Source organism: Salarias fasciatus, assembly GCF_902148845.1.
Source record: "Salarias fasciatus chromosome 7 unlocalized genomic scaffold, fSalaFa1.1 super_scaffold_4, whole genome shotgun sequence".
NCBI lineage: Eukaryota > Metazoa > Chordata > Actinopteri > Blenniiformes > Blenniidae > Salarias > Salarias fasciatus.
This window is the reverse complement of record NW_021941229.1, coordinates 16038160-16061158: the sequence shown is the minus strand read 5'-3', so window position 1 is coordinate 16061158 and position 22999 is coordinate 16038160. Positions and strand designations below refer to the sequence as shown.

The 22999-nt window shown below is 42.7% G+C and overlaps 3 protein-coding genes across 3 annotated transcripts; all 3 read right to left on the bottom strand.

The window, feature by feature from the left end:
* Positions 1-1565: 1565 nt before the first annotated feature.
* LOC115382533 (sushi domain-containing protein 2-like) lies at positions 1566-6597 on the bottom strand. Its single transcript, XM_030084304.1, has 13 exons — positions 6351-6597; positions 6067-6218; positions 5807-5974; positions 5545-5719; positions 5162-5363; positions 4250-4335; positions 3889-4157; positions 3673-3807; positions 3378-3533; positions 2751-2999; positions 2253-2436; positions 1848-1942; positions 1566-1759 (listed from the first exon to the last, which is right to left on the bottom strand). Exons 1-13 carry the CDS (start codon positions 6554-6556, stop codon positions 1566-1568), a joined length of 2271 nt encoding a protein of 756 aa, XP_029940164.1. The 5' UTR covers positions 6557-6597.
* A 722-nt stretch (positions 6598-7319) lies between these two features.
* Positions 7320-13900, bottom strand: LOC115382534 (sushi domain-containing protein 2-like). Its single transcript, XM_030084305.1, has 14 exons — positions 13840-13900; positions 12666-12864; positions 12366-12517; positions 12106-12273; positions 11844-12018; positions 11461-11662; positions 10535-10620; positions 10174-10442; positions 9958-10092; positions 9664-9819; positions 8541-8789; positions 8128-8311; positions 7602-7696; positions 7320-7513 (listed from the first exon to the last, which is right to left on the bottom strand). Exons 1-14 carry the CDS (start codon positions 13898-13900, stop codon positions 7320-7322), a joined length of 2325 nt encoding a protein of 774 aa, XP_029940165.1.
* A 949-nt stretch (positions 13901-14849) lies between these two features.
* myo1hb (myosin IHb) lies at positions 14850-22413 on the bottom strand. Its single transcript, XM_030084303.1, has 31 exons — positions 22273-22413; positions 21797-21912; positions 21446-21644; positions 21281-21361; positions 21020-21199; positions 20834-20932; positions 20612-20725; positions 20442-20513; positions 20234-20353; positions 19614-19681; positions 19433-19538; positions 19251-19331; positions 19073-19164; positions 18839-18933; positions 18516-18562; positions 18265-18345; positions 18071-18176; positions 17835-17952; positions 17623-17736; positions 17447-17523; positions 17030-17098; positions 16825-16909; positions 16540-16702; positions 16354-16437; positions 16108-16201; positions 15900-15955; positions 15677-15812; positions 15528-15598; positions 15151-15248; positions 14950-15049; positions 14850-14876 (listed from the first exon to the last, which is right to left on the bottom strand). The coding sequence occupies exons 1-31, from the start codon at positions 22396-22398 to the stop codon at positions 14850-14852; spliced, it is 3075 nt and encodes a 1024-aa protein (XP_029940163.1). The 5' UTR covers positions 22399-22413.
* Between the last annotated feature and the right edge of the window lie 586 nt (positions 22414-22999).

Here is a 22999-nt window from a genome sequence, read left to right as displayed (position 1 = left end):
CGGTGCCACTGCCTTAAATGATCTATCCCCACGAGTTTTAAAACATGTGCGGGGAACCATTAACAAGTTATGGTTAGAGGACCTCAAGCAGCGAGTGGAAACATTGGGCTGGATCAGGCCCCTGATGTAATCCGGGGCCTGGCCGTGTAGAGCTCGAAAGGACCAAGATTTTAAAGTTTATCCTGACAGAAACAGGGAGCCAGTGTAGGTCCTTAAGAATTGGACTTATATGGGCTCTCCAACGAGTGCGGGTCAGGAGCCGTGCAGCGGAGTTCTGGACAACTTGAAGGCGCGCCAGTTCTTTTTTGTTGAGACAACTGAACAGACTGTTACGATAGTCGAGGCGCAATGAAACAAATGCATGTACAATCAACTCCAACTCTTTGAAGGACACCATTTTGCGAAGTTTAGTTATATTCCGAATTTGGAAAAAGCAGTTTTTCACAAGCTGATTGGTGTGGTGTTCCAAGGACATTCCTTCATCAAAAATAACACCCAGAGTTCTTAGGCTGCCTTTAACTGAACAGTTCAGGTCACTAAGATGATGTTTTATGGCAGACACGGCGCTGTCTGGGGCAACAATCAGAGTCTCAGTTTTGTCTGAATTCAGCTGCAGACTGTTTTCACTGAGCCACTCCTTAATTTTGGCCAGACATCTCATGAGCGACTGAAGTTTTTCTGGCTCAGATGACTTAAAGGAGCAGTACAGCTGCAGGTCATCAGCGTACAGATTAGATTGGTTAGGTGATTAGATGGTAGGACACATCACTGAACTGCTGAATCAACTTGCCGAGAGGGAGGATATACAGCAAGAACAAAATAGGTCCAAGAACAGATCCCTGTGGCACCCCGCACAGAAGCTCCACAGGATCAGACATCGCATTGTCAACAGAAACACTGAAAGTTCTGCCAACCAGGTATGACCTAAACCAGTCCAAAACAGGGCCTGACAACCCAACCCAGTCCCTCAGTCTTTTGATCAGGATGCCATGGTCGACTGTGTCAAAGGCGGATGATAGGTCTAGTAAAACCAGTACAGTGCATTTGCCAGAGTCCGCAGCCATCATAATGTCACTAGACACTTTCAACAGGGCCGTCTCGGTTGAGTGAAACTCATGGAAACCAGATTGAAACGTGTCGTGTATGTTGTGTGTCTTCAAAAAAGAAGCAAGTTGGACACAGAATGGGCCTCAAAGCTTTCAGCTCGTCACTCTGACTGCACACACTCACTGTCCTCACATGTGGTCTGCACGTCCTCACATGCTTTTCTTATACGAAGACAGTACCTCTTTTCCCTCATTTGACTTTCTCCAGATCCATAAAACCATAGTGCTGCTCCCTCTGACCTTCACTGTACTTGACCTCATCGTCACTGAGTTGAGTGCTCAATAACCTCAAATAACACAAATGTTTAGCTGAAGCATCAAAATGTTTGACTGCATTTGTACATGTCAACACTTCTGCACTGATTTCAGGGGCGTACAAGACACACATTCACATTTCTCAACAATGATTGGTGATTTGTGCAAAATCAAGTTTTCAGGGTTAATGACTGTAGTATTTATTCATTTACTTGTACTGGGAACCATGCAGCTTGTCTCCTCTCCAGACCACCGTCCTGTTGCTTGGCACCGCCGCTCTGCTGATCCTTGCAGAGTGAAGCCCTCGTCACAGGAAAACCGCACAATGGCGCCCTCTAAATAGGTGGTCCCCTCTTTTTTGCCATTACGTGGCGGTGAAAGCCATCCACAAGATATCACTGCAAATAATGACAACAGCAAACATTGTAATAGCACGGTCTGCATTATAATAACTGGAAATACAACTGACATTTGCACATTTCACACCTGGCTTTAGATCGTCCACAAGAGAAATGTGACTCTGGAAAGATGCTTTGGTGAGATTTCCCAGTGTTGGATCGCGACCAACTAGAATGTCATACCTGTGTGCAAAAAGGAAGAAAATAAAAGCAGGAGATGGTGAAACCTAATATATTAGTATCTTAGTCTGTTTTTCCATGTCTTTTGATACTTGTCAAACATTTTTTTAGCATCTGTTGTGCTATCACTTTCATCTGTGCTAAAATGAATGCTCCCTCTTGCACGATTTGCCAAAGTCTGAAAATGATTTTCTCTCTTTTTATAATCATCATCTCAGCTTTAACTGATATATTCAACATTTATATGATACACTAGAAACTAAAATTGAATGAATCCGTAATTATGAATACAATACTGTTATTTCTCTCACACCTGCAGAACTGAGAACCCTCTCCGGAGCAGATCTCTGCTGCTTGTTGATTCAGTGGATCATCTGGATCCTCGGGGACCGAAAACACTGGAATGAAGCTGATGTCGTGTCTGGGGGCGTAGTAATACGTGTCCAGAAGGTATTGGGAATCGTAAGTAAACAAGGCGGATTCGTTGGGAACGACCCCTGCAAGTCAGAAACACATTCAGCATTAGTCATCCACGTAAAAATGGATCTCAGTTTTTCAACCTAATTTCTTAAAAAAACAAACAAACAAAAAAAGCTCTTTGCATTAAAAAAAACAACTTTGATTTGAAAACAAAGACATGATTGCAAACAAGATTGAATCATTTCTATCCAAACTAACTTGGAGATGTATTTTCTCATCATAGTCCTGAGTTACATTGTGTAGTTGTTGGAAGGTTGTTGTATTGCGACATTACTCACAACCTATTTCTCAAAGCAAAGTGGTGAATGTCATATAGTCTGTAGTTTCTTACAGTTCATTCCGAAGCTGAACACCTCTTCTGGATTGCTGTGGTTTCCAACGATCTGACCGTTACTGAGCATGAGGTCGTCCTTGGGGTCACCGTTCATGAATCCCAGCAGTCCCTTAGTGTGTGTTTCAAACTCCTCTGGCAGGAGCACCGTGGTCGTCATGCTCCCCCCTCGCAGTCTGACCTCCACGCCGGCTCCCGAGGGAAACATGACAGTCACATTCGAAGAGGTCGGAGAAAACACAAACACTCCTGCAACAGAGTGGGTTCGTGGAGAGGTCACCGAAGGAGCTTATAGTATATTCATGATTTGTATAAACATAAGAGACTAATCAGAACTGGATATGACAATCTTTGGGCATTATATGCAACGATAAATTGGGTGGTCACAGAAGCTTTTACTGTCAAATAATTAGTCACTCTGTATTTTTTGCTGACATTCATCTCATCTGTATTACGGACAGTTTGATCAGTTTTATCAGGCCTCATTACATTTCACTTCACAGTGATTCATGTAACAGGAACAAGAGCAGCAGTTGCTGACTGAAATGAATATGAAGTAAATTTCAAGACGTTTGTGAGGAATGATACAACCAGTAACTGATGGAAAAGAAAGCAGAAGTGTCGCACCATCCAGGTCCATCCAGCTCTGCTCCGTAAAGGAAAGACTTTTCTGATTATGCAGCACTTCGAGCCCATGGCGTCCACCGGCGAGCCGCACCTCCATAACATCAGAGGACGCTTCTTTCATGACCACAGATGTCAGCATCGTTGCCTTGATCGTACCTGGAAGGGACACAGTCGAACAACTGATTTGTGGAAACTACTGTATTCCATAATTCTTATGAAACCTTTATGTACTTCAATTTTTTTTAGTTTAGAAAAAATAGTCAGTTGTTCGTATGAAACATCCTGTTTTGCTCACTGTTCACAGGCTCTGCTCTTCCCTGGATCGTCAGGTTTTTATTCTCTGCCGTCACCAGCGTGTATTCCCCTTTGCCATTGAAGGAGTAGCTGACGCCATCAAACGTTATAAAGTGAGGATCCCCAAAGACCACAGCTGGTGGGACACACACAATTCAGACGTTACACTCAACGATTATCATGACTAACACACACTGTACAGCCAGTGCAGACAAACCTGAGCTGGGTGAGTGGTAACGCCTGCAGTCACTGGAGGGCCGATGTTCGAAGTAGTAGTGGCAGTTGTCGGACCAGAGGCAGCAGTAGTAGAAGCTGAGGACGTCGTAGATCCAGTGAGACAGTCCAGGGATTCGAGGGGGTTTCTTATAAGGTGGGGAACCCCAGTCGTGCGCCCGATCCGGTGTGCTGCCCCCGATGGAGTCTGCTGTCAGGACCTGAGCACCTGTGCTGTCGTAGCAACACTGTTGTCCTGCTCCATACTGAGGACTGAAGAGAGGACGAGTCATAAATCATGAATACTTACAAACTATTGTGGTTTTATTCATCATTTCATCTCACGGTGGTAGGTGAGCACTCACCTGGCTTGTATAGCCCTCACACAATGAACACTGCCGGGATGGTAGGTGCACACACTCCCTTTCTCTATATCGCAGCCGTAGTCAGTCTGAGGAGAGAGAGGGATGCAGAGACTGTGATCAGGTGGAGAAATGTGCATTCTACTGGGTTCATGTGTTCAAAGCCAATCAAGAGCCAGTTACTTCAGCTGTTGCGTATATGTCAGATTAAAAAAAACAAACAAAAAAAGCTTGTGTGCAGCTATGTTTAAAGAGTTCAAACTGTTTAGCAGTAAAGGTACATTTTAAACTGACTGTGTTCTTATTTCAGACTAGCTGGTGCTCACCTCATCAACGATAAAGTGCAAACTGAATGACAATGGTGATGTGTTTAAAACAGTTATGGTAATCTTTGATAACAAAATCCCACACAGTTTGATTGTCACATGGCCTGACAGCTTCAAACTGAGAGTCCTTAGCTGAACAAGGCCCAGACAACAGCCATAAACACTTGATATTACATGCAATAAAGAAAACACGTGTCCGATGACCTTTCTGTTCAGTGAATTTCAAGTATTGTTGTTTTTTTTTTATCTATACTACTTGTTGTTTTATTCTCTTTGCTAATCTATGAACGAACACTCTGTCTATCTCATGTCTGCCAATATTTAACTTAAGGTTCTTATGATCGATTCAATAAGGATGGCTTATGGGATAGTGTCTCAGGATCAGGGTTCTTCTATTCTTCCATCTAGCCATTTTCAAGTCAAGTAATAACAATGTCTTGCTATTTAATAATTTTGGAGCCAATCTGAATAACCCCAGGAAGACATTGCTGTTTTAAATAGGTAAAGTTACAGTAAATAAATCTTTTCTACATTGTTGTAACAATCAAGTATGGCCAGATTAATTTTTTTTTTAATCCATCATACTTACATGAAACCTCCCTGTGTCTGCTCTCGCCTGAGCCAGAGTGCAAGGACAGTCTATGATTTCATTTTGGAAACTGGGCAGTCGGTTTTCCAGCTGGTCCCAGGCTACGCATTTATCCAGGGCCCAAGCGGCTGAGTCCTGCCTGAACTTCTCCTCCAGGTGCCAGGCCAGAGCGTGATCCTCCGTCCACACAGCCTGGACATCCCTTCATGGAAAAGAAACAAACCAAAAAAAAACGATGGAGCAGATCATGGTCATTTCAAATAAAAGCACTGTTATAGTAATAAAAGAAATATTTCACAGTTCAGTTATAATTTTCTCATAATAATCTTTGGCGGTCTTCATAATGTGCGTGAGCGTGGTGAAGATATGTTATGTATACATACCACGTGCCGTCGGAGTAGTGGCTGGGACTGACGCGCACACAGCCGAGCTCCCAGCTTGAAAAGCCGTTCTCTGCTGGTTCGGGCAAAAAGCTGAAGGAGCCGCTGTTGGGTTGATCCTTTGCCAGTGAGTACAGATACTCCCAGGCACCGCTCCATTGTTCGGAATAAGGCTCTCCTGCAGGGAAACATTTCCAAATACCTTCATCTTTTCGAATTAAAACAGTTATGAGACCTGAAATGTGCATATAGTGTGCATTGTTACCTGTCTCCCTGTATCCCCACAGCTCAATGTTGACCCTCTCTGTCCTGACTAAAGAGGTGTTCCATGTCATCTCGAGGGTCCCTTGGACGCCGGGTGTGCCGTAGTACTGCCATTTGGTGGAGTTGACCAGAGTCGCCTTGAACTTTGCATCTAACTTGCCGGTATGAACTGCAGTGAGGATCAAGCTCAGTGTTTACATTTCAACATGAAACGAAAACACAAACAATATAAGGTGTTATATTTTCATGCAGTCACTGTACCTGACAGCCAGGAGCCAACTCGATTGAATGTAGTGCCATTATCCGAGGAGATACTAAAGGAAACCCATCCTGATTCATACAACAGTGGCGAGATGCAATGACCTCTACTGTCTGCGTCCACATAGCCCAGAGTGTCGATCCGATTGTCAAACCTGCCAGTATGAAAGATACATGCATCTGAAAAAGTGCAGCCTTTGCTTCAGATACAGGATTCAATTTACCAAAAAAAAAAAAAAATCAGAATAAAACGCAAGTTTTGAACATGAAGGAGTGAAATGTCTTACCTGCATATGATCTCAGAAGTTCTGTTAAATGTTGCATCAAGGACAAGGAAGTCCATCCCACCCATTATGGAGCCAGAATATGGAGCTGTGTCCACGCAGTACTCTTTGTAATCTGCGCAGCAGGTCTTCAGAGATGTGCATGTTGAGTGGCATGAACACAAGGGGAGTTTTTCCCCACAGTTTCCTTCACATGTCCGTACTGTCATAAAGAGACAGAGCTGTTAAAGTTAACCTTTCGAAGCTGACACTGAAGGTTCCCTGCATGTGAAAGTATTTATTGATTTTAGCTTTAGATCAATCGCATTGTAGTTTGAAGAAATGTGACACAACAATGGAGAAACACATAATTTTGAGAGTGGTTGTGGTCACTGTCTATTGCTCAAGTTGATGTCAGGTTATTGAACTCACCCTCCTTCATTTCCTCTGCTCCTTCCATCCTTACATGCATTCTGTCTCATCTCTATACTGGCCTTTGCAGGCTTTCTCTCAAGTGCAGATCTCCACCTCTCAAGGTTCTTTTCCACCCGTTCTCTACTCTCGCCACAGTTTACAGTGTCATCTGCAAATATCATGATCCTCCTTTCAGCTTGTCCCTCTGACTGCACACACTCACTGTCCTGCACCATCCTCACCTGCTTTTCTTATATGTCTGACTTCCACAGGAAGACAGTACCTTCTGTTCTGTCATTTGGTTTTCTCCAGATCCACAAAACCTGTACTTTACCTCATTGTCACTGAGTTGAGTGCTCACTGCTCACTAACCTCAAATAACTGAAATAATTTGCTGAAGCATCAAAATGTTTGACTGCATTTGTGCATTTCAAGACTTCAGCACTGATTTCAGTGGCATACAAGACACACACGCACAGACCCACACACACACACACACACACACATTCACATTTGTTAACAGTGATTTGTAGATTTGTGCAAAATCAAGGCTTGAGGTTTATTGATTGTAGTATTTATTCATTTATCCGTACTGTCAACCACGCAGCTGGTCTCCTCTCCAGACCACCGTCCTGTTGCTTGGCACCGCCGCTCTGCTGATCCTTGCAGAATGAAGCCCTCGTCACAGGAAAACCGCACCATGGCGCCCTCTAAATAGGTGGTCCCCTCTTTTTTCCCATTAAGTGGCGGTGAAAGCCATCCACAAGATATCACTGCAAATAATGACAACAGCAAACATTGTAATAGCACGTTCTGCATTATAATAACTGGAAATACAACTGACATTTGCACATTTCACACCTGGCTTTAGATCGTCCACAAGAGAAATGTGACTCTGGAAAGATGCTTTGGTGAGATTTCCCAGTGTTGGATCGCGACCTACTAGAATGTCATACCTGTGTGCAAAAAGGAAGAAAATAAAAACAGGAGATTGTTAAACCTAATACATTAGTATATTAGTCTGTTTTCCCATCTCTTTTGATACTTGTCAAACCTTGTTTTAGCGTCTGTTGTTCTGGACTTGTTTCTCCTCTTGTGAATGTCTCTGTTTATGTGAACCGACCGGCTCTCCTTCTTGAATTTCTGATTTTCTTGCTTTGATCATTAACAAGAACTTTTGTCATCCAGTTTTTGTTTTACCGTACTTTCAACTGTGCTTGAACAAAAGCTCCGTGTTGCACTATTTTCCCAGTTCTGCAACTCATTTGTTTCCCTTTTTACCATCATTGTCACAGTTATAGCTGATATAATCGAAATTTTTTTGGACAGAATACAAAATCGAATAGAATTAATCCCTAATAATGAACACAAAATTGTTGTTTCTCACCTACAGAACTGAGAACCCTCTCCGGAGCAGATCACTGCTGCTTGTTGATTCAGTGGATCATCTGGATCCTCGGGGACCGAAAACACTGGAATGAAGCTGATGTCGTGTCTGGAGGCGTAGTAATACGTGTCCAGAAGGTATTGGGAATCGTAAGTAAATAAGGCGGATTCGTTGGGAACGACCCCTGCAAGTCAGAAACACATTCAGCATTAGTCATCTATGTAAAAATTGATCTGGGTTTTTCAAACTATCTTCTTAACAAAAAAAAAAACATGTTTTTTGCATAAAACATTTCTCATCATAGTACTGAGTTACATTGTGTATTTGTTGGAAGCTTGTTGTATTTGCTACATTATTCACAAATTATTTCTCAAAGCAAAGTGGTGAATGTCACATAGTCTGCAGTTTCTTACAGTTCATTCCGAAGTTGAACACCTCTTCTGGATTGCTGTGGTTTCCAACAATCTGACCGTTACTGAGCATGAGGTCGTCCTTGGGGTCACCGTTCATGAATCCCAGCAGTCCCTTAGTGTGTGTTTCAAACTCCTCTGGCAGGAGCACCGTGGTCGTCATGCTCCCCCCTCGCAGTCTGACCTCCACGCCGGCTCCCGAGGGAAACATGACAGTCACATTCGAAGAGGTCGGAGAAAACACAAACACTCCTGCAACAGAGTGGGTTCATGGAGAGGTCACCAAAGGAGCTTATAGTATATTCATGATTTGTATAAACATAAGAGACTAATCAGAACTGGATATGACAATCTTTGGGCATTATATGCAACGATAAATTGGGTGGTCACAGAAGCTTTTACTGTCAAATAATTAGTCACTCTGTATTTTTTGCTGACATTCATCTCATCTGTATTACGGACAGTTTTATCAGTTTTATCAGGCCTCATTACATTTCACTTCACAGTGATTCATGTCAAATCAAATCAAATCAGATTTTATTTATATAGCACTTTTCATATTAATAAAAACAACGCAAAGTGCTGAACATTAAAAACAGTCATAAAAACAAAAAGAATAAAAACCGCGCCATCAAACAGTATGCACCACACACACACTCACACTCACACTCACACTCACACTCACACTCACACTCACACTCACACTCACACTCACACTCACACTCACACTCACACTCATGCTCACACTCACACTCACACTCACACTCTACCATTAATTCGCACAGAACAGAGGAGGCATGGCACTGAGCATCTTAGGGAAAACGCCACCAGTGGGGCCCCCCACACCAAGGGAAGTCGAGGGTCAATTAAAACTGGGGCTCCAGCGCCCGACCCCCGACCCGGACAGACCATGGGAACTCGCACACCAAAGTGTGGAGCCCCCAGGCCAGCCAGGACCAGAGTACCCGGGCACAGTAACCCCAGCATTGGACTGGGACGAACTCCCGAATGTAACAGGAACAAGAGCAGCAGTTGCTGACTGAAATGAATGTGAAATTAATTTCAAGACGTTTGTGAGGAATGATACAACCAGTAACTGATGGAAAAGAAAGCAGAAGTGTCGCACCATCCAGGTCCATCCAGCTCTGCTCCGTAAAGGAAAGACTTTTCTGATTATGCAGCACTTCGAGCCCATGGCGTCCACCGGCCAGCCGCACCTCCATAACATCAGAGGACGCTTCTTTCATGACCACAGATGTCAGCATCGTTGCCTTGATCGTACCTGGAAGGGACACAGTCGAACAACTGATTTGTGGAAGCTGCTGTATTCCATAGCTCCTATGAAGCTTTTATGTACTTCAATTTATTTCGTTTAGAAAAAATAATCAGGTATTCGTCTGAAACATCCTGTTTTGCTCACTGTTCACAGGCTCTGTTCTTCCCTGGATCGTCAGGTTTTTATTCTCTGCGGTCACCAGCGTGTATTCCCCTTTGCCATTGAAGGAGTAGCTGACGCCATCAAACGTTATAAAGTGAGGATCCCCAAAGACCACAGCTGGTGGGACACACACAATTCAGACGTTACACTCAATGACTATCATGACTAACACACACTGTACAGCCAGTGCAGACAAACCTGAGCTGGGTGAGTGGTAACGCCTGCAGTCGCTGGAGGGCCGATGTTTGAAGTAGTAGTGGCAGTTGTCGGACCAGAGGCAGCAGTAGTAGAAGCTGAGGACGTCGTAGATCCAGTGAGACAGTCCAGGGATTCGAGGGGGTTTCTTATAAGGTGGGGAACCCCAGTCGTGCGCCCGATCCGGTGTGCTGCCCCCGATGGAGTCTGCTGTCAGGACCTGAGCACCTGTGCTGTCGTAGCAACACTGTTGTCCTGCTCCATACTGAGGACTGAAGAGAGGAGGAGTCATAAATCATGAATACTTACAAACTATTGTGGTTTTATTCATCATTTCATCTCACGGTGGTAGGTGAGCACTCACCTGGCTTGTATAGCCCTCACACAATGAACACTGCCGGGATGGTAGGTGCACACACTCCCTTTCTCTATATCGCAGCCGTAGTCAGTCTGAGGAGAGAGAGGGATGCAGAGACTGTGATCAGGTGGAGAAACGTGCATTCAACTGGGTTCATGTGTTCAAAGCCAATCAAGAGCCAGTTACTTCAGCTGTTGAGTCTATGTCAGATAAAAAAATACAAAAAAAAAAAGTTTGTGTGCAGCTATGTTTCAAGAGTTCACACCGTTTAGCAGTAAAGGAACGTTTAAACTGACTATGTCTTGTCATTTAAAACAAGCTGGTTTTTACTTCGTCAATGATAAAGTGCAAACTGAATGACAATGGTGATGTGTTTGAAGCAGTTATGACAATCTCAGACAATGAAATCAAAACCCAGTTTGATTGTCACATGGCCGGACAGCTTCAAACTGAGAGTCCTTATCAACTTTCGTGGCTGAATCAGGTCCAGATAACAGCCATAAACACTTGATATTACATGCAACAAAGAACATTTGTGTCTGATGACCTTTCTGCTCAGTTAATTTCAACTGTTTATTTTTTTTTTTATCAATACTGCTTCTTCTTTTATTCTATTTGCTAATCTACAAAGTAACACTCTGTCTATCTCATGTCTGCCAATATTTAACTTAAGGTTCTTATGATCGATTCAATAAGGATGGCTTATGGGATAGTGTCTCAGGATCAGGGTTCTTCTATTCTTCCATTTAGCCATTTTCAAGTCAAGTAATAACAATGTCTTGCTATTTAATAATTTTGGAGCCAATCTGAATAACCCCAGGAAGACATTGCTGTTTTAAATAGGTAAAGTTACAGTAAATAAATCTTTTCTGCATTGTTGTAACAATCAAGTATGGCCAGATTAATTTTTTTTTTTAATCCATCATACTTACATGAAACCTCCCTGTGTCTGCTCTCGCCTGAGCCAGAGTGCAAGGACAGTCTATGATTTCATTTTGGAAACTGGGCAGTCGGTTTTCCAGCTGGTCCCAGGCTACGCATTTATCCAGGGCCCAAGCTGCTGAGTCCTGCCTGAACTTCTCCTCCAGGTGCCAGGCCAGAGCGTGATCCTCCGTCCACACAGCCTGGACATCCCTTCATGGAAAAAAAAACAAACCAAAAAAAACGATGGAGGAGATCATGGTCACTTCAAATAAAAGCACTGTTATAGTAATAAAAGAAATATTTCACAGTTCAGTTATAATTTTCTCATAATAATCTTTGGCGGTCTTCATAATGTGCGTGAGCGTGGTGAAGATATGTTATGTATACATACCACGTGCCGTCGGAGTAGTGGCTGGGACTGACGCGCACACAGCCGAGCTCCCAGCTTGAAAAGCCGTTCTCTGCTGGTTTGGGCAAAAAGCTGAAGGAGCCGCTGTTGGGTTGATCCTTTGCCAGTGAGTACAGATACTCCCAGGCACCGCTCCATTGTTCGGAATAAGGCTCTCCTGCAGGGAAACATTTCCAAATACCTTCATTTTTTCTAATAAAAACAGCTATGAGACCTGAAATGTGCATATAGTGTGCATTGTTACCTGTCTCCCTGTATCCCCACAGCTCAATGTTGACCCTCTCTGTCCTGACTAAAGAGGTGTTCCATGTCATCTCGAGGGTCCCTTGGACGCCGGGTGTGCCGTAGTACTGCCATTTGGTGGAGTTGACCAGAGTCGCCTTGAACTTTGCATCTAACTTGCCGGTATGAACTGCAGTGAGGATCAAGCTCAATGTTTACATTTCAACATGAAACGAAAACACAAACAATATAAGGTGTTATATTTCCATGCAGTCACTGTACCTGACAGCCAGGAGCCAACTCGATTGAATGTAGTGCCATTATCCGAGGAGATACTGAAGGAAACCCATCCTGATTCATACAACAGTGGCGAGATGCAATGACCTCTACTGTCTGCGTCCACATAGCCCAGAGTGTCGATCCGATTGTCAAACCTGCCATTATAAAAGATATGTGCACCTGAAATTGACTTAAAAGGTCGACATAAAAGTGCAGCCTTTGCTTCAGATGCAGGATTCGATTTACCAAAATAAAATCAGAGTAAAATGCAAGTTTTGAACATGAAGGAGTGAAATGTCTTACCTGCATATGATCTCAGAAGTTCTGTTAAATGTTGCGCCAAGGACAAGGAAGTCCATCCCACCCATTATGGAGCCAGAATATGGAGCTGTGTCTACGCAGTACTCTTTGTAATCTGTGCAGCAGGTCTTCAGGGATGTGCATGTTGAGTGGCATGAACACAAGGGGAGATTGTCCCCACAGTTTCCTTCACATGTCTGTCCTGTGAAAGCATTTTATTGATTTGAGCTTCAGATCAACCGCATTGTAGTTTGAAAAAATGTGATACAAGAATGGAGACACACACATGATTTCAAGAGTGGTTTTGGCCTACAGGTTATAAAAGCGGACTTGAGATTGGAGGTTTGTCGGTTCTCACTGTCGAGAGGTTACAACTGTCAGGAAACTTAGCAAAGTGGGCACTTTGATATGTTAAAGTCGAAACCTATGTGTTGCACATAAAATCTGTCTACCACATTGCATTACAATCAAAAAGCATTTAGTTGAGCACTTAGTGAGATTATATGCACTATTCCCACGCACACACACACACACAGATCAAATGGTATTTATTCTGATAAGTTAATTGGTGAACCTAATTTGCCCCTCGGTGTGTGTGTGATTATCTGTCTGTGGATTGGAAACCTGTCCAGGATGCATCCTGCTCTCGCCCATTCTAAGATGAGGTTGGCTCCGACGGCCCACAACCCCGAACAGGATGGATGGATGGACTTACTCTGATTCTCTCTCTACTCAATGAGGCATGCACTCATATTGTTAGTCACAAGTGTAGCGGACAGCATACGACCAAGCTCCTAAAATGCTTTTGCAAATAAATGCTCAAATGAGCGAAGTTGTTTGTCTTCCATCTCAAAGAAAGGAACATGACATTACTGTGGCTCCCAGAACAAGACCCTTGACCCCCATTAACTCCACACAATGTCAGCTTACTACTCTTAACATACACAGTGAATGTTAACTAAAAACAGAATGAGGTCGCTTCTCTGAGATGTATCCTGAAGATATGCTTTCCTTAAAAAATCTATTTAACTAGAAGTATATCCTCATATATTGTTTCCCATTGTGATTCAGCAGTTTAACTTTGAACAATGCCCTAAAAATTGTATTTCTTAATAAATAAATCCCTATGATATTGCAGAGTATCATCAGAATAATGCAGAAATTGCTTCTTACTTACCGAATGTTTTGCATATGCATGAAGCCAGAAGAACAAATATCACTCCTGTGGGTGTTTTCATCTTGACCAAATGAAACAACCTCCTGATGTGACTCTCTCTTTGCTGTTACTGCGGTATTTAAACCACATGCATATGCACATTTTTTTCTGAAACCTTGGACCTTTGATTTACAAACATGTGGTTAATCATCAGCTCGCCATCCCTCGTAGTTCACGTAGTTCACGCCCATCCTTTATGAAGATTTATGAGCTCCTACTACATTTTAGGAGCAGTGGAGAGAAGACTGCGTCCATTCATTCAGATTAAATTACAACAAGCAGAGCTGGTGTCTCCAGCACTTCAACTTATTAACCGTCTGTAATATGTTGCACGTTAAAGACCTTCTCTCTTCATTTCAACAAATTCCACTGAAATTCTACACAGCAGGATTCTTATTTTGAAACACAGTCTGTTACTGAACCATCCAGATGTTTGGAAATTTCTTATTCTCAGTTTATACAGTAACTAATTACTAAGTAGTGTAGAAATTACAGCCATGCAGGGTCATGTAGTGTGAGCGATAGATAGATAGATAGATAGATAGAAAGATTATTTGATTCATGGTTCATCATAGTTTTTCTTTTAATATAAAGATACAGCATTATTGAGGTATAAATGTCACATTAATTTCTCTACACACATTTTTTCTATTTCTTGTTTATTCTGTCTATAATACGAGAACAAATCCATCTCTTCCTTATGAATTCTTCATCAAAGCGGCTCACATGGGGATGATTTCAACTACAAACATCAGGAAGAAGCAGAACTGGGCTCTGCTCTCAGTGTGTGTCACATTGTCTACAGTTAATGGATTGGCAGTGCTTCCGTGATAATAGTATATGCTCTCATAGTAGGAAATGTCTGACATTAGATGTAGTGGAGATTAGCAGGATTACAAAGTAAGCGGTTGGCTGTTAGTTTACAATCTGTGACTCTTGAAGAGCATCACTGTCCAACATCGGTGGAATCTTCATCTTGACTTTGTTCTTGTAGATTCCTACAAAACACAAAACATTTGGTGAGCAGCCTGTAATGTAATGTTCAGGGTGCAGTTTGACAGTCAGACTCACCACCATCAGGTGGCCGTTCTTGGCCCGGTAAACCATGGACTCCTGGCCGCTCTTGAAGTCCACAAACCCCTCTCTGCCAGGCTGGATGTCAAAACGCACACTAAAAGCACACACACACATAATACAAACCTTTAAGTTGAACTTTAACTCCTTCCAGTTACATTTCCATTTGAAATACTGCAAGATCCAGACGGTTTTTACCTGCCCTGAACCACACTGATGGAGTTTTGCTTGTTTGCGATGACGCTCAGCTTCGTCAAGGCTTCAAACAGGTACTCACACTGCAGCACCAGGTCCCCCTGAACGAGCAGACATCACCAGGCTTTAAATGCAATTCTCTGATATTTTACATTACCCGAGGGACACATGGAATAATATCTGTGTCATGTTCAGTCATCCATTACACCTGGAGGGTACAGTTACTCACATATAAAAGCATCTAAACCAATTCCTCAGCTAGTATCGCTGATAAATGGTCACAAGCTCCACACGGTGTTGCTGCAATGTAATCTCTTTTGTTTAAATGAAGCATTGCTGTGTTTCCATTTGCACTGACTCCCATTCGATAGCATATCTACCTTTTTCTTGATATCATCGCACAGAACATGAAGGATCAGAAAGTTGTCACTTAGGTTGCTGACAGATACACCTAAAAAAAAAAATAAGAGTAATCATTACAATAAGTTCAATATAACAAGTCAAAACAACAGAATTTTAAGTGTGTTACCTTTGAGGGAGCTGTAATCTATCCGCTGCTTGATTTTGGCTTCTTCAGTCAGGTAGGCAGCTTCCTGGGTGAAGATGAGCTGCCGGACACGAGGCCTGAAGCCGTTCCTGTCGTACTTCACCACCGGCACACTGTACTGTGGAGGACAGATACAACAGATCACATGTTAGGAAAAAAAAGATTGAAAATCTGTAGTGGGAAAAAAACCGTGACGTGAGTTTACCTTAATGTGCTCACGCTGAATGATCTGCAGGATCTTGATGTTTATGTCTCCAGGACCTTGATAAAAAAGAGAAAAAAAATGCGTGAAGACAATTAGGACGTAGTTCCAGATTAATTGTAAGAAATAAATCTCAAAGATATGTCATATCACCCATTTCATATATAGCATCACTACCCAAAGAGACAACAATACAGTGTTGTCGACTCACTGATCCTCGTGTCCACAAACGGTCTGCACACACTGAAGGGGTAGTTCTCTTTCTTTCCTTTGAACATGGAGCTCGTCTGCACTTTAAGCAACAGCTGGAAGGGCAAAAATATTATGGAATAAAACTTACAATGAAAACACTGCATTTCCTACAATTAAGTGTTGTACAGGAACAACATAAAAATGCCCTGAAGCCAGTACAAACTAAAAACCCTACGAATTCTCAGTATCGACGGATGAATTGCACCTGTGCTTTCCTTTGGGGAGTGATTCCTCTGACGTACTGCCGCACCATGTGGCGAATGTAGATCTTCTTTAAGATCTGGGAAACCTACAAAACAAGTCGACCTTAAGCTTTATGGCCTGTTGTTGTTCTGTGGATTTACGTATCCAACTAACAGGAACAGGTTTGTGGAGCGAATGCGCCACAGACCTCGAGCATTATCGGAGGCGGCGTGAGCCAACGATCCTTCTCCAGGACTGTTTTGGGAAGGTTGTCCTTCAGCCGCGTCAGGTAGTTCTGCCTCACGTAGGCCAGATACTCGCTGTTGTCGACGCAGGCAGGCTGATGTCGAGTCATGAAGCCTTTAATGAACCTGGGAAAAAAAGAAATCAATAGACACGCAACCCGCCGCTTCATGAAACTGTCCAGTCGATGAGCAGTTCATCACTGACGCCCCATTCAAACCATCACGCTTGTCTCTTCGCTTTAACTTACTTCTTGATGACCTTGACGGCCCAGGCCCTCCTCTCACGCTCCTTCCTCGCCAACAACCCTCTCCAGCAGTTCTCAATCTTTGTGGCTACAGAAATCACACAGTGTAAAAATTCGTTCGTGAATGCTGAGTTATTAAAGCCATCGACTTCGGTTCAGGCAGGGCAGAAGATTCACGCAGCAGATGTGTCTCCATGTTAACACTCACCGGCTTCTCTCTGCTTCAGGTAGTCTTCTTTCATCCTGTAGCCTTTGTACTTGGCCTGAATCCGTGTTGCTACGACAAATCAAGAAGAAAAAAAAGACATTCAAATTATGGTCGGCAGTGGAATTTCTTTTACTGAATTCTGTTTTATTTTGATCTGCGTTATTAATGAAAGTCATGTCAAAGCTGTTGTGATATGAACTAAAAAGATCTGCTAGAATTCAACACAAACTGACATAAACTCTCTGAAACCATCTGAGAAAATTAAATGCACGTAAGCTGAAGAAATTCTAGACATCTGACAGAAACAAACTGAAGAAATTTCAGATTAAAAAAAGGAAATAATATCACAAACAGCTAAATTTACTAAAATGTGTCTATTAGAAAAATATCTTTCACTTTATATTTCAAGAAACTCACCCAGCTGATGTTTGCAGACCTGCAAGGAATCTTCTGTTGCAAACAAAGTTCTGGGGTGACGGATGAAAATTTTAGTTCTAGATTAAAAAAAAAAAAAAAAGATAACAATTAAAAAGAAAGAAAGAAAGAAATGTCTGTCAGAACACCACTGAAGAAATGTGTTCTCATCCAGCTACCTGCCCATCTTGTACTCATCAGATTTGTAGCCCAGGTGTTTGACCAGGCGTTGAACACCTTCTGCCGCGGTGCCCTTCCAGTTGGGCCAGGTGTCCGGACACAAAGGTTTGTACCTGATTCAAGGAAAAAGTGAAATCGTCTCCTAAAGTTACCATAAAGAAATAGATCAAACCACAGTGCTGTGAGGTGAGAGCCAGCAGTGCACAGCCACCTCTGGAGGAAGATGTCATATTTGCGGCGGTAAGCGAACCCGGCGCGTCGGACCCTCAGGTGCTCCATGAGTCCCAGGTACTTCATCTGGTGTCTCACCAGCACATCGTCAAAGTGGGCTGGAGGAGGCAACACAACACAGCGAGGCCGGGGCTCAGGGCAGGATGGGCTGAACAAACAGAAGCTAAAAAACGCAACATATACTCTGAAAGTGGCGGTTTTCTGGAGGGGCCTCACCTGGCTGTTTGGCTTCATTGGGTTTAATGCAGCGGACGTACCACGGCTCTTTGGACATCAGGATCTCTGCCAGACCCAGCAGGCTGTTCTTAAACTGAGTGACCACCTGGCGATCGGGAAAATGGTTAGAAAAATACAATGAACCCTGGGTATTCAGGGATAAATCTGGCTTTTTCATCTCAACTGCTCCTCACAGTCTCAGGTCTCTTCTTGGTATCCGGTTCACTGTAAGGAAAGCAGTGTCTGATGATGGCGTTCTTCGACTGCCGCATGACCTGAAGGAAAACATTAAAACAATGAGACATGTTATAAAATGTCATTTAGGCTACAGGAGGATAAAACAACTTGCATAGAAAATTCAGAACTTTCATCATATCAGCATCATAATAAATTCCCTTCCAAAGAAAAACTATTGCATTAAAAAAAATTGAGTGGGCAAATGTACCTCTTTCCCATATCGATACAAGAGATCATTGTTTTTATCCAAAAATCCTGTAAGTGAAAAGGACAATGAGAAGCTTCAAGAGTTAAACTGTGGGTTACTTACACCAACATTTCTCTTAAAATAAAACTAATACTCTAAGTAATAAAGCACACTCACAGTTTAGTTTGTTAAGGTTGAGCTTTATTCATTTATTATTAAAATTATGTAGTAGGTAATTAGAAAATATGTATGCAGATAATTCTGCCATTCAGAGGCTTAATTTTAGCATTTGACTGATGATCACTTGGCTTAATGACTATTTGAAATTGTATTTTACATCTTACCAACGACACAGTACGTGACCTCTCCAGCGTAGTGCAGAAGCCGAAAGTCTCCTCGTTCCAGTGTTTTCCTCGTTTTTTGGTCTGCAAGTTTATGTCTGCAGAAAAAGGAACATTGTTGTTAGTTATTTTGCTTGCTACTGTCAGGGGATAAGATGCTCTGTTTGCTGGATTTCTCTTTCTGAGCAGCTGAAATCAATGATTATTTTTCTGTAAAGTCTGAGTGAAACCCCCTACGTGACAAAATGCGGGTGACCACCCATCTTTTCTTCCATCTTCTCCAGGAAAGTGAGGTCTGTGGCCTCTCCGGGGCGTAAACATTCTTCATCCTGTATGCAAAGAGCATAAAATATACAGGAATATTGCAGTTTTGTCATCGGTCTGCATCACGTTTGTCCCTCATTTACATCTTTACCAGTAAAGAGATGATTCCTCTGAATTTCTCCTCCACCAGGTCACAGATTATCTTGTTGTTGAAATATGGCACAGGTTCCCACTGTGTGCAAAATTTGTGAACAATGTTTAAAAACCTTTTTTTTTTCATTCATTCATCAGTTCTCATGCAAGCTGCATATTTCTAACTGATTGCCTTCTTACTTCGATCCCTTCCACCTCGTACTCCTCCTGCTCTGACTTGAGGGTCAGCTGGATGAAAAGCTGCTGCAGTTTCTCGTTGCAGTAGTTGATGCAAAACTGTTCAAAACTTCAAAAAGCAAAAATTTTGCTGCCATTAGAAGACTGTTTATTCGTGTTGAATTGAATCAGAGTGCACGCTCACCTGTTCACACTGAAAACCTCAAACCCGTAGATGTCCAGCAGGCCAATCACCGTCTTCCTTGATGAATCCTACGCATGATATGCACACTTCTGTCATGGCTATGACGAACTTATTTCTTGCACAAATTTAGAGTAAGGGTTTTTTTTTTTATATTTCCATGACAAACCTTAAAGGTGCTGTAGGCAGGATTTTGCTAGTCAATGCTAATTTTCCTGTGTTTTCTTAGGATTAAATGTTAGAGTATCCATTGATAATCCTTTAGGAGTGTAGCATAATTGCACTACCTCGAGGGCGCAGCGTTTCCATCTGTCTCTGTTCTGAGCTGAAAAGGAATCTCGACAGCTCCAGGTATCTTTGACCAATCAGAAGAGGCTCTAACCATGATTGGTCGAGGGGCATTCGTCACACATTCTTGTGGGAGGGGCTTAACTTGCGTGAGGGCGTGATGTCAGAGAAAACAGGACAGGATTGGCTGTGCTGAGTTTCAAATGGCCCTCTTGGATGGGTCAAATCGCCATCTTGCTTAGGTAACCCTAAGCAAGATGGCGGAGATGCAAAATCCTGCCTACAGCACTTTTAAGCACCATTTAGAAAATAATCAATATTACTGATCTGCTCACCTTGTTAGCTAGCGACTCGTTGATCTTGCTGACGAGCCAGTTGAAGGTTCGGCCATAGATGGCTTTGGCAAGAGCGTCCCTGGCAAATACTGCATGGTCCACAGAGAAGGGGCTGAACACCTTTAACATGACAGCAGTTGAAAATTGCTCTTTGTGAATCATGACAGCAAGCAAATTAAGCTTGTTTGATGCTTTAGAATTAAATCACCTCCTCTGTTTTGGCTTCAATCTTCCTGTGGGTTAAGCCATGCTGCAGCACCTGATTAGGAATTCCCAACAACTGCAATTTGAAGACAAAAAAAAAAAAAAAAAACAGACATGGCATACATGTGGATATACGGCAGGTTTTTATTGTCTGTATTTTGGGGAGCATTTTACCTTTGACACCCAGTGCATCTCCTGGTTATTGCTGAGAGCGGCGTATCCTCGAGAATCTGTGTCAAACTTGATGTTTCCCATGTGGAGGACGCTGGCAATGATTCCAAACAGGTGCTGCATTAAGTCCAGAGAGAAAAGTTGATAAATCACAAGAAAAAAAAAAACCCATGAACAATTATAATAAGTAAATTGTATTTGTACAGATTTACAGTGTAACTTCACCTCAATGTCGCTCTCACTGAACTCTATGACAGAAAGGGCTTTCCGCACCGTCTTCCAGTCACTTTTATCGTTGATGGAGCTCACTTTGGCACAATCTCCCTGCAAAAAAAGCCCAAAAATGATCAAATCTGAGACTTGCACTGCTTTTGCAAACACCAGATGAATGAGATATCGTTTCCATCTCACCTGCACCAGGTAACTGTAGTGCTTGCAGTTTCGCTCTAGGCCGAGCCACCGGAGCAGATCCTCCTCTCCTCCCTCCACCAGCTGGTAGAAGATATGGAAGTTTCTTTCCCCGTGGTTCTGGTGGACCACTCGGGACTTTTCCAGCAGGTAACTGAGAATGTGGCCACCAACAGCACCACCCTGGAATGAAAAAGGTATAGTCCTCATCCTTTACATTGCTTTGTGACTTGCAGTGAAAGGTAATTTTTTATTATCATCTACCTGGTGGTCAAACTGGATGTCCATGTATTTCCCAAACCGGCTGGAGTTGTCGTTCCTCAGGGTTTTGGCATTTCCAAAAGCCTGGAAGGTTAAAAGCAACGGCAAAGATTGTCTTTTGTGTTTCACACAGTAGAAACTTTGAGAAAACATTTGTGCGTCACTGACTTCAAGCACTGGGTTGGAGAGAAGCAGTCTGTCTCGAACGTTGTTCAGGAGTTTTGTACTGGGACAGCTGACAGCATAGAACTGCAGGATTTTCTTGGATGCTTCCGTCTTTCCAGACCCGCTCTCCCCTGAGATCAGGATGAAGTGGTTGTTGAACTCGGACTGCATGGTTCGAAAGACGTTATCAGCCAGAGCATAGCTGGAAGTAGAGTGACCAAATGAATTAGGTTCAAGTAAATACATGGGCATGACTGAAAAAATATGCATTACATTATTGACAAGTTATTAACTCATTGGTTGTTAATTGTCAAGTTTCATTTAAAGAAATGAACTACAGAGAGAAAATCTTACATATGCGGTGGCAGCTCAAAGAAATTAACGCCCATGTAGGTATCCATTTGCTTCTTACTGTAGATGTCTAAGTCTTTATACGGGTTGACTGAAACCAAGAGAGTCCCAATGTAGGTCTGCAGAAAAAGACAAAGAAGAAAACAGCTTTCAACTCTTATGAATACCATGACATTAAGACGTGGCTTCAATGTGAAGTCCACGTATCACTGCTGGTAAATAATTGTGTTCCTTGTCAAAGGCAGTAAGTTTAGATAATGACAGGTCACGACCCGCCGGACAGCGTGAACCTTTAGAGCGCTCACTCTGCAAATAAAAAGCGGCGCAGCTGCTGGTTCAGCAACACAAGACGCCGGATTCAGCAGAAGGCAGAGCGGCGTTCGGGCATTACGGAGGTGAAGGTTGAGGACGTGATGTTTAATTAGAGTGAGAGGAAGAGTTCGGCTATCCAAAAATGACAGCGCACAGGAAGGGCTCACATAAATGAGATTCTCGTGGAAGCGTTTCCTGAGGTTGTCCAGGAAGGCGCTCTCGCTGGTGTAGGCGTCCAGGAGAACAAAGTCCTGGATGCCCACTCGGTCCCTCGCTGTCAGCGAGGCCTCCATGTTCCTCAGGATCCGGTTACACCTCTCCTCCAGACTCTGGGGCCAAGCAAGAACACATCAGTGACATTACACGAAAACAATAGACCTTATCTGCAGATAAGCTATTTTAGAATCAGGTTTTACTCCTTTTTTTTTAACATGTTATTTCCTTTGCGTTTTCACAAGAAACTTATCTTTTTGTGCAGGCTGTCAACGTCACTGGAAACACGCACACGGAGCTGCACGCAATCTGACGCAACCTAGGATGCACTCTATATTTCCTTGTACATTTCCTCCGTCATTATCTTTCAATCTGTGACTTCCGGTCAGAGCTGTTTGTGGCCTCGGCTACATCCTCAACACTATCTAAAATATTTCTGCATTCTTCTTCTTCTTCAAAAAAAAAAAAACATCCACAATGTTCAAGACAACAAATCGACTACCTATTTGCAAAAAAAAAAAAAGCCACTCACAACTCATTCAGAGTCATTTTTTAATAACAACTGGCACAACCTTCAGAGGTAGCAGTATTCACTATCATATGCATAACCACAGCATACCTTCTGATATTTGACACACAGGTAAAATAATCGGCGTTGTCATGCACTTTAATTATAGCAGC